The following is a 16,484-nucleotide window of genomic DNA, read 5'->3' as shown; positions in this document are numbered from 1 at the left end:
TTATTGATAGTGGGATCAATATCAAATGGACCCTTACAAGGTCTGAAACTCGGAGTGTACAAATGGAACCAAATTTAATAGAACTTTTGGTTCTCTGGGTTATGGGGGTCCACAGCCCCGAACCACTGCCTTTGATGACAAGAAACAACAACATTCTTCCCATGAGGTCATCTTATATCAGTCTGCTGAAATGCAACCTCATTAAAACAGTACAACTCTACTTGAAAGGTAAAAGTCCCACTCTGTGTTGTTGTGTTTTGAGAGAGAGAGAAAGAGACATTCCCATTGGACCATTTTCTTAGAGCATTCTTGAATTTTGCTAATTTAAGAAAACACAGCAACCCCTTCAATCAACCTTTCTCTCCTAAACTGTGAAATTCATTCATTCAAGTTTTATTTATTCTTGAAATTACACTGAGTAATTCAACTAATTTTCAGTGTCGTTGAGTAATACAATATAATATAAAAGGAACATCACAATACATCAGAAGATCAGGAAAAGGAAAACAAAAGGTATATGAATTACATAGAAGCCAAGACAAATTTCAAAACGATCTAAAAACAGTTACATATCGTGGGGGTCTGTATGCTCACCAAGGTTTTAAACCGACTCAGGGGTACCAATGTGGTCAATTTTAATGTAGTTTGCAGGTCATTCCGCATGTATTAGGGCCACAGAAGCCAAAAGCAGATCTACCAAGTTCAGAGTTAACTTTTGGTACCTTGAATTTGGGGAAATGACTTGATCTGGTGTGGTAGGGTTCAGAGTCCCATTTCAGAAATGATAAGATGTGTTTAGGACGATCTCCAAGCATGGCTTTATACAAGAACAGGTGCCAATGCAGTTGTCGTAGGCAACTATTCTACATCTGCGGCAGATCTGCCATAGATCACATGGACACAACGCTTGGCTCATCAAAGAGATTGAGATAGGCTTGGGCCGTGGCTCAGAGGTCCAGGCACCTTGGCTGGTAAGCCAGCGTGTCACGGGTCGAGTTACTCAATATAGTTGTACATGCCCAAATTTGTGCATGTACAACTTCCTGGTCTGAATTGTTTCTTTCCTTCTAGGGAGCAACATGGAGTCCACCGTACGGTCTTCGCGTCCTAACCTTATTTAATTAACCTTGGTCTACTTACTCTCACCTGTCAAATAAAGGCAGAAAAAAGCCCCAAAAATATATATTTTTTGGGGATTGAGAGACAGGATTTTCAACAACCTGTAACAACAGCATGAGAGAGAGATTATCAAAACACAAATATCAGATATTCTACATTTCCCAAAAGGAAATACATGTACAGTATTTAATTTCCAACAAAATCCCCCACCGGCCATGAAAAATGAGCAGGGGGGTATCAAAATCAGAGGCATGGATTTCCCCTCCATTCCTCCCAGCAAATCGAACCCAGTCTAAACGAAGGCCATTACATTCAGGGCCCCATTTTGGGAAACCGACTCTTTATACTTCCACCGCGGAGCTGCTACAGTCAGAGATGATTAATTTAAATGGGAGGGTGTAATATTTCACTTGTTCAGGCATGAATGTTGCGTTTTTCCCCCACAAATCTCGCTGGCCGGCCTTTCAGGAAACCGTACACTTTACCAACCACAGCCGCCTGGTGGGAGTTACCACGTGCGCTGCCACTCACCCGCTCAGTGTGTGCGTGACCCTGTGGGCACGGAGCCCATTATTAATTGTCATACAATTAGCATTCCACCTCTCCCGTTCCAGGGTCCGACGCTGACCTCTCCGCCATAAAACTGTCTGTGCACCCCCCCAGCAGCAACAACAAGCCCCTCAGCTGCTGTTTGGCCGTCCCCCAAGCAGGGGGGACCTCTCGGTCGAGAACAAGACTTGTGAGCCCCAGAGTGGACCGAGGCCACACACACACACACACACAGCAAGACAAAAAGGCTCCTGTTCACTCACCCTTTTGCCTTCTTTGCCTTCTTTGCCTGGCTTCCCCGCCGTTCCCGCTTCTCCCTGAGGGGGGGGGGGGGGGGGACGGACAAGATGCATCGCGGAGAGTTAGGTGTTAGGTTCTAACATCGTTAGGGACCGACCGTAGGAACGAGTTTAACGGCTTGTTGCTTGTAAAAGTGGTAGCCGACAGATGTTCGAGCCACATGTTCCACAGTATGTAGACCAGTGCAAATGGCCCGGGAAGGCGGCAAACCGTTGAGTCACAGCCACGTTGTGCTCTGTGAGACAAGCACGTTTATTTTGTAGCGGGGAAAGTGTTGCGCTAGGTTTTCTATATTGAGATATTGAGTATTTTAATTTCATTGTTCTACTCCGCTGATTATAAGGTCCCATTAGTGTGTTATTCAGATACATTCGTTTATAACTATTTATTTGGGTGCTCGTTTCAGAATGTCTGAATGGATGGTCAACAATATGATGATGAAATGACAAAATATATAATATTAATAATAATCATAATTAGACAATCATAAACTAGAAAAGTCTCAATTTTGAAAAATTGCAAAGTGTGGTTGCCGCGACATTGTAATTGTCAGCCAATTACAATGTCACGTTTTGTTATGGACAGGTGTGTCTTCTGCCCTTCAAGGGAATTCATGTCTTTATAAACGATTGTAAAACATAGATTGGTTACGTAACCAACAACAGCCAATTAGCTACTACAAACGTTGTAGTAGCTAACGTATGCAAAGCTCGGCCAATCACAGCGGAAGTTAGATTACTCCGGAATAGCCAATTAGCTACTACAAACATTATGCAAAGCTCGGCCAATCACAGCGGAAGTTAGATTACTCTGCAATGGTCTGTTTGCCCAAAGGGAAACCAGACTATAGTTATAAACGATTGTAAAACATAGATTGGTTACATAACCAACAGCCAATTAGCTGCTACAAACGTTATGCAAAGCTCGGCCAATCACAGCGGAAGTTCGATTTGATTATTCGATTACTCCGGAGGGAAAAAAAAGTGTCACAATAACAATAGTCTGACACTAATAATAATAATAAATGCTTGGGAGCACATTCCCAATTTTTTTTAAATAAGTAAAAATCACACCCGTGTGAAGTGAGGGGTGCTCTTATCATCTTAAGATGATTAGGTGATTTAATGATGATGTAAAACAAACGTTGACAAAACAAACATTAAATTCTGTTTATCGTTAATGGGATTTAATGTTTGTGTTAGTGACTAAACAATCATTCATTTCTCTTCATTGTCAATGGCGTTTTTAAAACAAACATTGACCTAAAAACAAACCTGTATATATAGCGTCCCTCAAAAAGTAATTACACCAGAAACCAAACGAAAACAACTTGCCGTTTGATAAAGAAATAACAAGTTTGAGGTACGAGTATGTTTAGTGTTTTAGAGTTAAATAGGTCCTTAACATGGTTTAACTTGTTACGCTGTCTCCTCTGGCACCAGTCAAACCCTGTGGTTGAAAAAATATGAATGTTTAAATGTACCTGATCTCCCTTGAGACACTCTCGCTCCACCTACAAAATAAAAACACAAAGATTGTGATTGCTGTAGGTACGAAATGCTCATCTAAATTCACATGCAGTCAACAGTCAACGGAACCAGCTGTAAACAGTAGGGATGTGAAATGTATCGATCTTTAGGTGGTGATTAAACGTCATTGATTTGGAACGTTATAACTGATTGCTTATTCTTAACACAGAACATAAAGTGTGGGTGTCTATCCACTATCCAGTGATTCTGTTCCTCCTTTACAATTAGAAGTAATTCAACTTTACTTTGTTTATTTGAGAGGGAAAGGATCAGAATCAGTACAGTACAGTAGAGTAAAGAATCAGAATCAGTACAGTACAGTAGAGTAAAGAATCAGAATCAGTACAGTACAGTAGAGTAAAGAATCAGAATCAGTACAGTACAGTAGAGTAAAGAATCAGAATCAGTACAGTACAGTAGAGTAAAGAATCAGAATCAGTACAGTACAGTAGAGTAAAGAATCAGAATCAGTACAGTACAGTAGAGTAAAGAATCAGAATCAGTACAGTACAGTAGAGTAAAGAATCAGAATCAGTACAGTACAGTAGAGTAAAGAATCAGAATCAGTACAGTACAGTAGAGTAAAGAATCAGAATCAGTATAGTACAGTAGAGTAAAGAATCAGAATCAGTACAGTACAGTAGAGTAAAGAATCAGAATCAGTACAGTACAGTAGAGTAAAGAATCAGAATCAGTACAGTACAGTAGAGTAAAGAATCAGAATCAGTATAGTACAGTAGAGTAAAGAATCAGAATCAGTACAGTACAGTAGAGTACAGCAGTGGTTCTCAACCTCTGGGCCGGGACCCTCAGGGAGTCACCACATGATACATTTTTTCCAATGAATCATGTAAAAAATGTAAAATAACCTATCAACAAAAGCTTGAAGCTTTTCACAATATTTATCTGTGGAACCGAGTCAAACTAAATGCCTCAACTCCGTCAAGTGCTTGTCAGGGTGGGGGGGTCCCCAGTTCAATTATGATTATTTTGGGGGGTCCCCAGTTCAATTATGATTATTTTGGGGGGTCCCCAGTTCAAAATGATTAGTTTGGGGGGTCCCCAGTTAAATTATGATCAGTGTGGTGGGTCCCCAGTTCAAAGATGATTAGTGTGGGGGGTCCCCAGTTCAAATATGATTAGTGTGGGGGGTCCCCAGTTCAAATATGATTAGTGTGGGGGTCCCCAGTTCAAATATGATTAGTGTGGGGGGTCCCCAGTTCAAATATGATTAGTGTGGGGGGTCCCCAGTTCAAATATGATTAGTTTGGGGGGGTCGCGGCCTGTAAAGGTTGAGAACGACTGAAAGCAGCATAAATACTGTATTATAAGGAGAATGCAAGTATACATGGATGTATGGATGTAATGCCATGGATGCATTGTATCAAAAATAATTCCATTGAATTGAACGGTGGTGGAATTAGAATCAGAATTGAATGGAACTGCTGTGTGAGGTCAGGAATTTACACCCTTAATAAACACGCTACTCAGCTGTCATGAGGTGGCCCATCCTTGGCCTCAAGGACCTCGAGTGTCGTTAAGGTCATGTTATTACAACTCCTCGGACACCTTGCCGGCCACTAGCGACAAAGGACAGACAGTCTGTCCGCAGGGCCACACAAGGCATGCACGCACGCACCACTTACACACACGCACGCACGCACGACTTACACGCACGCACGCATGCACCACTTCTCAGCTTTCAAATACAAGCCAAATATCATTTTGGCATCCAACGGTCAAATAATCTCAACCTCTTAGAAACAGCCGAGAATAGACATTCATGCCATTATTATGGAACATGAAAGACAGAGGCCTCTTTCAAAGTTAAGAAGAAGAGGAGGTAAAAAATCAGCTGTTTAACACCGTAGGGCTGACAGCCGTAAGATATTCACAGCAATGCCTATAAACAAGATTGAGAGCCATGACCTGTGACACCCTAAATAAAACTCTAAATGAAATCAGCCTCAATCTTCTGATAGTGTTTTAGGTAATAAATCAATTCTTATTGTTCGGCGCTACATCACTCGCTGGCCCGTAAGCAGAGAGGCTTGACCTTGGGTTACAAACGAAAACCATGCAAGTCGGCTAGCTGGCCGTAAAATCCAAACTACGGAAACAATCGCTGACATTCTGTGCTCACCATCGCCGCAATGTTCACTGGCTGCGTTGTGAGAAAGGTTTGGCGAAGCAGAAACGGCCGTGCTCGCACCTCGCGCGGCTTACTACAGATGTCTGTCGTTTTGCTTGTCCTTATTAAATGTAAAATTAGCATGAGTGAATAGCTGACGGATGGTGGCTGCACTCCAAGCGTATAGTAAGCTTTTGTGTGACATAAAAGGGGCAGGCCACAAGCGATGGGGCACAGTGTTAGTATCACTCCGGTGCTGATTAAAACCGGCAGGTGGATCCCCTCATGATGCGTAGATAATTAGCTAACCACCCACGGTATACCTTTAATCTACGCTGCTCGTCAACTCCCCTGCTACAACACGACGGCATGACCATGTGTGTATACTGTATGCATCACTACTGCATGCGTTAACCCATTTTGACCTGAGCTCAGATTCTAAAAATGTCTTATAATTAGCAGACCAGCAATTAGCAGACCAGCAAAAATAGCAGACCTACAAGCTCGTAGCGCGCCACTCGGTGGCGTGCTATGAGCTTGTAGATCTGCTATTTTTCAATAGCTAAAGCATAACATAATGCTAACACCAAAAGGCGTTCCCGCCCAAAATGGGTTAAGTATGTAAATATATACTGTATATAAGTGTGCTTGGCATTTATATGGAAGAGTCCATAAAGGTGCAGGTGCGTGTGTGTGTGTGTGTGTGTGTGTGTGTGTGTGTGTGTGTGTGTGTGTGTGTGTGTGTGTGTGTGTGTGTGTGTTTCTAGGTTATGTTCACGTTCCCCTGGGCTTACATTAAACAGGACTACAGCAGAGGCAGCTATAGTGCCATAACCAGCCCAATTATAACATCAGGATGCATAAGGCATGCGGTAGCTAGGATACCTCCAGGTATACTGTAGGATTAGAATGCAGAACACATGGTAGGACGCCTCCAGGTATGAGATCAGTGTGGATGAATCAGGGTGAGTTACTTCCAGGTAGAATATCAAAACGTACACGCGGTAGCATGGATACCTCCAGGGTTTCAATAAATGCACGGCGGTGGTTCTCAACCTTTTCACGTGGAAATCCCAAATGAATTTACGGCCCACCCATCTGGCTACGTGGGCCGTATGCATTATCAGTGTTTTTATTTGATCCCGTTAAGACCACCTAAGGCCGGTTCTACAAAATGTAGAGTAGTTCTTCTTCTCACACTTTCAAGATAAGAATTTAAAAAAAAGTTCACAAATAGCAGATGTACAAGCTCGCAGTGCAGCATGAAGTGGCACGCTGTGAGCTTGTACATCTGTAAAATGACAGATGCTTTGCCGGTTTTAGTGGGTTAATGATCAATCAAACGATTGTGCTCAATGAACTAACACAATACACTTATTGGCCTCACAATGAAAACACATTTTTCAAGGTTTTAAAGAAAATAAATACCACATAATTTTGTTTTCACATAATTATCTATTTCATATTAATGTCACATTATCATTAAAATCATAGTGTTTTGTCAATTATTTGGGGGCCCACTTGCAATATCCTCATGGCCCACAGGTTGAGAATCACTGGGCTACTGGGACCTCCATCAGGAAGGCCCAGAGCGCACGGGTGGCACAGTGGTTAAGTCCCTGCCCACCAACACAGAGGTTGTGGGTTCAAATCCATGTGTTGCAACCGGCTTTGTCGGGTGTCCACTCAAACACGATTGGTCCGTGTTTTGGGGAGGGAAGCCGGGCGGGGAGGGTGATGAGTCTCATTGCACGTAGTGTACTCCTATACGGGCTGCTGGGGAGAGTGTTGTTTGGTGGGAGGAGTAGGGCGAAGGCTCTACGTCCTCCCGGTGGGGGCTCCTCACTGGCAGGTGAGCCAGTAGGATACGACCGTAGTGACAACACAGGAATGTGTGTGGGGAGTCTCCCGGTGGGGTAAAACTCTAAATAAAGTTAAAATAAAATAAAAGGAAGCCCCAGATTGAGGGGAAGAGAAGAGGAAGCGATGAAAATGGAGACAGCGAGGAAAAGAAACCAAGCTGACTGTGTGTGTGTGTGTGTGTGTGTGTGTGTGTGTGTGTGTGTGTGTGTGTGTGCGCGTTCGAGCAGCACCGCAGTTCTGTGACTCACCAGCCATCTCCTATACCTGTCACCTTCCATCCTCACCCCCCACTGAGCACATGGACGGATCCCCCCTCCCCCAGGCTCCCTGACAGGCAGCTCCTTCCTCCCATCCTTTGTGTCTCTATCTATCCGTGTCTGTACGGTGTGTTTGATCCCTCGTTTGAACGACTCCAAGGCAACGTTTAATGTGAGACTTAAGACCGTTCTCACCTTAAGCTGGATTTAAGGCTGTGTGGCCACCGAAGCGTTTTATCCGTGCTGAAAACACAAGGCTCTGCACACACTAGAAAACATATGCTGCGCTCCGGAAAAAACAAATTGTGTTGGTATACGGTTACGCAACTGTGTCAGAAGCGCTATAGCCACTAAAGCATGGCAAGGTGTCGAACACACACATGTCCCATGCCGTCTTGCCGTGCAGGTTTTGGGTAGTAATACAGTTCTATGTACCCATATTGCTTCTCAAAATCCAACCCCACGTCCAAGTCGTGAGAGGCGGTAATGGCTAAAAGTACAGGATTGCCACTTTTGCCTGGCAGCGTGAAGTACGTATGGCGGGTGGATGGCCAACAGGGCCGTTACGGTAGCCATGACGGCCTGCCTGGAATGGATCCACCAGGAAACATGCTGATCAACGGGGCCCGGGTAAAGCTAGGTGGACCAATCATTCGCTTAATAGTGGATTGGAAACATGATTACAGAAACATTCATGAATTCACTTCACAATCTACCTTATCACAAATTCTGTCAACATTACAATCAAATTTCCATTATCTCGAACTATGGCTTTCTGCTAATAAACTAATCAACACAACAAAAACAAACACTATGCTTTTCGGGACTAATCAGAACCTTGCATCCAAAACCTAAAATCAAACCTACAATAATATCACTTGTCTTGACGGTATGCAACTGCATGGAGTTGATCACGTCAAATACCTCAGCGTCTGGCTTGATTCTGAACTCTCTTTCAAATGTCACATTGATAACATTGTTAGGAAAATAAACTATAGCGCTTGGTGTCCTCTACCGTAACAGGAAATGCTTCACATTTACATTCAGAAAGAAACTGGTTCTCCAACTCATATCATGGACTATGCTGATGTTGTTTACCAGACTGCACCTAAAAATAACCTTCTTCCACTCAATACCGTTCACAACCGTTTATGGAGATTTATTCTTGGATGTCCATATATTATATGACTCACCATTGCACAATGTATGAAACTCTTAACTTGCCATCTCCCTCTGTGAGACGACAGCAGCACTGGTTACAATTCATTTTTAAATGCATTTATTTTAATTATTCACAGTACCTCAAACGGTACATGGTGCATTACACCTCTAGACATCAGCTGAGACATCGTTCACTGGTTTACTTTAATGTTCCAACAGTATCTACTTCTGTCGCCAAAAGATCCTTTAGGTTCAAAGCTCCTTCTGACTGGAACAATATTCCCCATTATATTCGGTCATTAACATCTTCTCAACTGTTTAAAACGTTGCTGTCCTCTCACTTTGACACTTCCTGTACATGCTTTCACTAACCATCAGTAGGCCTATCGTACAGTAATAGATCTAACTAGAAAAAGTGCCCTTCTGGACACAGGTCTCCACCAGCAGGATAGGACTGTGTGAGATGTTTGGCAAAATGTTTAGGAGTAATATAAACATGTTTGCCTTTGATGGCAATTGGATGATTTGAGGCATTTTGTTCCAAAAATGTGTTTTGCAAAAATCAACCTGTTGGTGGCGCTATAACAGGCCAATGTGAAAAGGGTGGGATATATTCCTCAGCCCAGTAAGAAAATGTGTGAAAGATTTCACGTAAATTGCATGCTGCGTTCATGATTTGAGGCTTTTGTTCAAAACGGGGCAATCTTGCAAACTGTGAAAGCCAATTATAGCCAATTAGGATGGAATATGAAATATCGGACAGATCCGACTTGAGCACATGACCATAGAGATACTGTGTAACGATTTGTGAGATTTTTGGACAGAATGTGGAGGAGTAATATCAAAAAATGTGTTTTACAAAAGTCGGCCTCCTGGTGGCGCTATAAAAGGCAGATGCGGAAAATGCAGGTCAAAGGTTTGTCCTTGGCCTCTTGGGAGTGTGCATGCAACGTTTCATGCTGATCGGTGCAGTTTTAGGTAAAACATGTGAAAAGCTGCCTCATGGTGGCGCTATAACAGGCCGTTCTGGAAAATGCGGGGCAGAGGTTCATCGTTGGCATCCAGGGAGTGTGTGTGCAAAGTTTGGCATCGACCGGGTTAACGGTGCCGGAGATTAGCTGTACACAGACGGACGGAAGGAAGGACGGAAGGAAGGACGGACGGACACACACACACACGGACGGAGTGCAAAACATACTCTCTCCCCATGCCTTCGGCCTGGTGGAGACAAAAATGCATTGTTTCACATACAGCAGGGTTCCCCAATAGGCGGCCCGCGGGCCATTTGCGGCCCGCGGAGCGCCCCCTGGCGGCCCGCGGAAGAATAAAAATAAAAAATATATATATAAATGGCATTAAATGGGGGTCAGTAGCCTATGCATGTCAAACTGGGCATCCTTTTCAAATGGGGTCCTGCCCTGAAAATGAATTTTCAGGGCGAGACCTCGACCTCACGCGTGCGGACTCGGCCCCCAGCCTGGTACCCTAGTCAAAATATGGCCCTCGAGGAAAATTAATTGGGGAACCCTGACATACAGTATGTGCTTTGTTCAGCAAAGTTCATTCAGCAAAGTGTGGAAGTGGAAGGTGTCTCCCCCCAGAAAAGAACGATGCTGGGCAATAAAAGCTGAAAGTTCACGAATGCCCTTGTTTTGTTTTTTTGTTTTGACACACAATGTAATAACGATAACTGTGTATGGACGAAAAGGCTGTGGTATTTACAAAACTCAATCCAACCAACCAATCCGACCAGTTCACATGCACACATGCACACACGCACACACACACACACACACACACACACACACACACACACATTACACATTACACATTTTTGGAACAAATTAGCATTGAAGAAGAAAAATAAGTGTGAAAGTGTCGACTTACAGTCACTCCTTGATCTCCAGTCTGACCCACATCACCCTGTGAGGAAACAATGGAATAAAGATATTAATCAAAATAAATATACAAGCATTTTAAAATCCATTAAGACCTGGAATGCATCTGTGTCACTTTAGCGCTTAACCACATTAACCATTATTTTATACTTTAGCTGTTTAAAAATAGCAGATCTACAAGCTTGTAGCGCCGTGTGTGCCGTGCTTGTAGATCTGCTATTTTGGAAAAATCGTCTAAATGTGGTGCAAATCTTTGAATATCTATTCTTTCACAGCAAATGTTTTAACTCATATCTTTGCTTCTAGGGGGGTCCCTGGAACATCATATTTTCATAATTCTGGGGGTTCTTCACAAGAAACATGAAAGTTTGAGAACCACTGACACAGGATTTAGAAGACATTTTGTAGAATCTCAGGTATCAGGTCTCAGGTATCAATGGGTTAAACACACATGATTTTAGAGTGGGTTAAACACACATGATTTTAGAGTGGGTTAAACACACATGATTTTAGAGCCATATCTGAACATCCTATTTATTAAAAAACAAAATCTATGGTTAGTGATGTTCCACCAGAGTGAGATCCACATATTTTGTACCATGCAGATTCAAAAGCTGTGTGGGGAAAGAACTTGTTTTTATACTCTGCTGCGGTGTTGATTTTGTAACTATGACTAAACTAACTAAAACTAAAACATATCAGATGACTAGAATATGACTAAAACTGAATGGAATTCCATTCAAAAGACTATGACTAAAACTAAATCTAAATCTGCCGTCAAAATCAACACTGCTGCAAGCCTTAAGTTGTTTAGTCTATCGTTAACTTCAACTATCAGTTAGTTGAGTTAGGCTCCATTTACAGTACCCATGTTTGCTTGTTTGTTTTGTTATTTCAGTTGTTTAGAAGGTTGAGAAATGTAAGAATGCATTTATTATTGATGTCTCTGCTACCAGCCCCCCAACACCCCCCCCCCCACACACACACACACACACACACACACACTGGAAATTGTCAGATATGTCCCTTTTGACAGGTACGTAAAAAAAAATACATGTTCATCATGTATCTTCAGATTTGTCAATAAAAACATCAGTCAATCAATGTTAAAATGTCACGGTTTCACCATGTACAGTACAGGAGTACTTCCTCCCCGACGTCGAAATCTACTTGTAAGTCAAGTCGGAGAACATTGACTGTATCACAAAATGAAGCCTTTTACCTTCATGTCAGACAAAGGACAGGCGGTGGAGGCTGATGCAATTAATCGTGACAGGCCTTAAAACAAAGACAGGCTCGTGATATGCTGTGATGTGAAAGCTGTAGCATTAAGCACCGAGGTAGGAGTACATTGTTTGGAGAATGTGACATACAGTATAATACAGCCAGTCATGAAAAGTGAAGGGGACATAATGGAATGAAGTGGATGAACGCCCATCACAAACGCCCTTGTCTTTTAGCTATTTTGGATCAGAACACCGCCCGCTATTCTTCCCTCAAATCTTCCCGCACTTGTATTGCGGTGCATTATTCGCAAACGGCTTTAAATCGTGTAAGAATGAGTCGCAAAATCTCTGGACTTTGCGACTGGCAGTACCCAGTTTATCTGATTTGGATGAAAAAAAAAAGAAAAGAGCTGCATGTAGTTCACAGTCGTTTTGTTGTCTAAATGAATGTTACACCTAAAATATGCCTGCTATGGGATATTCCAGAGCCTCATTACTTTAGCATCTTCCAAATCTGCCTTCCTCTGTCAGTTTCAATATAAAACAAAGGCTCCTCTCTTGCCTCCCACTCTCTTCCACCTCCCATCCGGAAAATAGGATGAAATATCCTGTGATGCTCTGTAGTCTTCACAGACACGCACAGAGCTCATTATAACTTCAAGGCTGGCAGACAGTGCACCGCACCTACAATTATACACTGAGCTCGACCAAAACGACAACAACAAAAACGTCCAATAAGTGGAGGGGGTGAAAACGGATAGCGAACAGGAGATATAGCAACTAATTAACAGGGAAACGTTTCAACACAAGGCATAGCAAAATAATGTGATGGAATGGAAGGAAAGCTCGGAAAAGAATGTTCCATTGTAAAAAATAAAAATAAATAAAAATGAATCTAATTTTAAAAATAAATCACTGAATAGGTTACAACAAAGAGATGTGGATGTTTGGCGTCAAACTTCTCCATTGCGCACTGTCAAACGAAAATCTCAAGAAATTGGTTCTGTATAATTATGCCTTGGATACTGAATTCTGACATCGTCAAACATGATTAATGTTTATGAATGCAAAGTACTCTATTCCATATAACCATCTCACCGCCATGGCACCATCATTTTTGTTTTGGCTTTAATCCTAAATACAACTTGAAGACACTTAGATAAATATTGTCAATCTGCAGATAAGACATGTACAAATGCCCCTATGCTTTTACTTTTGATGGATATAACATCTGATCGAAATGCGAGCTTCACTGGACGACACTCAAGATCTTACCTATAGCTTGACAACTACGACGGAGATAAAAGTCCAATTTAGTTGACTGACGTGTTTGGAGTAGCAATCAGTATACGGCACTTCAAACAAAATGGACAGAGAGTTTGATGAGTCTGAGATTGCAGCTCATGCAAGTTAAGCATATTCCTCAAAGCAAAAAAATAAATATATATATATGGTTCCACAAAGATGATAAGTGTTATAAGCAGCATGATCTTGTGCACCCCATTACGCATGAAGTTTGGCATCATCACTCACTTTCAATCCTTTGGGCCCCTCTGGACCAATAGGCCCGGGTTCACCTTTCAAACCCTGGAGGGAAAAACAACATCACCCGCTGGAGTTTTTCCATTGATTTGGATTTGATCGATTGGTTTGGTTGCCCTTGTGGATAGAACAATGTCCCTGCAGCATACCCAATGAAAGCATAGCGTTTCTGGAAAAGGCCACCAGAACAGTCACTCAGTGGACTGTCATACATACCTGTATGCGGAGAATACACAGTATACACAGTAACGTTGTCAGTGTTGATTTAGCTATTTCTATGTTAGAGAGTCCATGAGGGTCTGTGTAGTACTTTGTACACTCTCAGTGTTAAATAAAAAATCTGAATTTGACTGTGTATATTGTCAACAAACATGCAACGCTAAAGAGCAGACCACACCAAGAATGGGAACTATAAGGATAACTACAGCATGACGTTCTGTAAACATGTTGTACTTGAGCGATATGTTGAACATGACCCTTCAGATGAATTACTACTACTTACTACTTACTGTCGTTGGCGTTATAGTTATGGTGTGGTCTCCGCCATCCACTTGAGTTAGAACGATTTTCAAAACAATATATTTATAGTTATCATTCTTGGAGTGGACGGCCCTTAAAGGCGTAGTGAAACGGAAATGGTGGGCAGTTTATTTTGAAGTTTCAGACGGTTTCAACTTGAAACACCGCTCTGAAGTTTCTGAACCAATCAGAGCGTCGCATCCCTTCAGGCGATGGGACGGTAGCTAGGGACGGTAGCTATGCTATACCAGGACGCATGGTGTGTGTTTGTTTACAAGTCAGATAGTCGGCCAGCTGTACCAGTTTACTGTTATGTGGCTTATTTCTACCCTATAATGTTTTCAGATACATATTTTAGCGTGATGATTAAGTTGAAACCGAGTAATACACTGTCTGGATGTCATCTTGAATGGGAATAAAAACGGAGGAATTCTGTAATTAGTAGCAGCTGTGTTGGACAGTGTTGGACGGATGCGCAGATATGGGGAATTAAACGGGTGAGCTTCATTTTTATTGGCTTTTATCGATGTGGGCCTCGACACGTCATCACACAGTACGTTTTCGTTTTCAGGAAGTAATTACAATTCGATTTTTATGGAATTTTGATATAAAATATACAAAAATGAAAATGTACCCATTTTTTTGGCATCCATTGTTAGGTATGATGACCACGGATGTGGTCTAAAAGTGTGAAAAACATATTTTTCATTTCACTACGCCTTTAAGTACAACCAGCTTACTGCACATTGCTCAACAAGCCCCCGATGCCCCTTAGTTTGAGTCAAAAGGCCTGAGAGTGTCATCACCTTCAGCAGGGGCTAGTGGGAAGGATTGTGAGCCCGGCCCCGGGGCAGTCAGGCCCCCCTCGCCTCGCCTCGGTGGTGAAAAGTGAAAGGCAAACGGACAGCTGAGATAAAGACCGAGGATGAATGGCTCCACCAGTGATAGCTGATGAATGACGCTTGACACATTATTGACAGGCTAAATTTGCAGCCCGCCTTGTTAGGTGTGACATATTTGGGCCAGGACCAGCAGCAGCAGCAGCATCTCTTTGAAATAGGGTAAGAGTGACCAGGACGGATGGGGATAGGGTGGGGGAGGGGGGGTCAGTTAAATGGCTCAAAAAATACAATTCGTCATGCTTAAGTGTGGAGTTGAAGAGGCTATTAATAGAGAATTACATCTGCAGAAGATAACTACCTACCCTTATTACATTAAGTCTGCGGCAGCACCAGAGACGTGACAAATTACTGGCTCTTCTCCGCGAGTCTCCTCTCGAGCCTTATCATTCATAAAATGCATTGGCCATGACAATTCTTGGTCTCTAACAAGGATGTCTCCTTGAGGTGCGTTCAGACTTGAATTTAAATATTCGCCTCGGTTCGTCCCGTTTGTGCTGCGCCAGGTCGCGCCGCACCCGTTTGCGGCGCTCGCGCAACTTATCGTGTTTGCATAGACTTTGTATGTAATCACGCCGCCCTAACCATCCAAGTATGAACGCACCTTTGGTCAGACAGGCGATACAGTTTGGGTCTATAGCCTGAAATACTGTCCGAGACAGGAGTTCTCCTCTCAACCTTCCTCCTGTCCTCACACACGGTGGTATTAATAGTTCTACTGATTAGCTGAATGATACATGTGTAAAAAGACAATTCTCGATTTCAGTATCCACCTCTGCCACTCCGGTTAGGCATGGTGACTCAAGAGAGTACTGGGAGAAAAAGAAAAAAATCTCATTTGAATTTATTTCCAAATCTGTACAAGAAATGACCAAGTGGGTAGGCCTTAGCACGACAACATCCATGAACAACGCTAAAACATGATACTATCAATAAACCTGAAAGTCTGCCGAACGTAATCTATATACAAGCTTGCTTGTGAGCTTGTAGATCTGTTAGTTTTGACTTGGATCAATGAACAATACTAAATTAAGACTATAGTTGACGATACTGGATTCAACTACAGTATGTATTCAATGCAGTCAGCACCAGCTAAACATCTGGTCAGTTAATACACCTTTTCAATTAAAGAACAACAATTTCATTGTCATTAAATGTACCCCCTGTTGAGAAATAATTCTCTTTTAAGGAAGGACAATAAGACAAATCAATCGCCTAGCTATATTGTGCTCTCGAGGCAGTTACAACAACAATGCATTAAAGTTATCGCTGTATATGTGAATACCAAGAAACATAATCTGCCAGACAATTAGAAGATGATGAGTACTAATTGGGCCTCAAATCACCATAATTTAATAACCAATTAACATTGCATTACACTGAAGACTATCATTTTAAAATTAACTTTGGAAACCGGTCACAGATTAATCAACACTACGACAATTATCCATACCGTCTGAGCTGATTATTATTGGAGTACAGTGTAAATAA

At 42.3% G+C, this 16,484-nt stretch overlaps 1 protein-coding gene across 1 annotated transcript in view; it reads right to left on the bottom strand.

Annotated features, from left to right (window-relative positions):
* Positions 1 to 1,533: 1,533 nt before the first annotated feature.
* The window catches only part of col19a1 (collagen, type XIX, alpha 1), a gene marked incomplete at its 3' end in the record, with an annotated part of 69,656 nt that continues 54,705 nt past the window's right edge, over positions 1,534 to 16,484 (bottom strand). The window contains exons 13-16 of the mRNA XM_079511807.1: positions 10,797 to 10,832; positions 3,452 to 3,481; positions 1,932 to 1,985; positions 1,534 to 1,671 (exon numbers count right to left, since the gene is read on the bottom strand). Coding sequence (XP_079367933.1) covers positions 1,534 to 1,671; positions 1,932 to 1,985; positions 3,452 to 3,481; positions 10,797 to 10,832 — 258 coding nt within the window. The remainder of the gene's footprint in view (positions 1,672 to 1,931; positions 1,986 to 3,451; positions 3,482 to 10,796; positions 10,833 to 16,484) is intronic.

The sequence above is a fragment of the Electrona antarctica genome (assembly GCF_951216825.1).
Source record: "Electrona antarctica genome assembly, chromosome: 10".
Classification (NCBI taxonomy): Eukaryota; Metazoa; Chordata; class Actinopteri; order Myctophiformes; family Myctophidae; genus Electrona; species Electrona antarctica.
The sequence above is the reverse complement of the archived record's forward strand: the minus strand, read 5'-3'. Positions and strand labels throughout refer to the sequence as shown.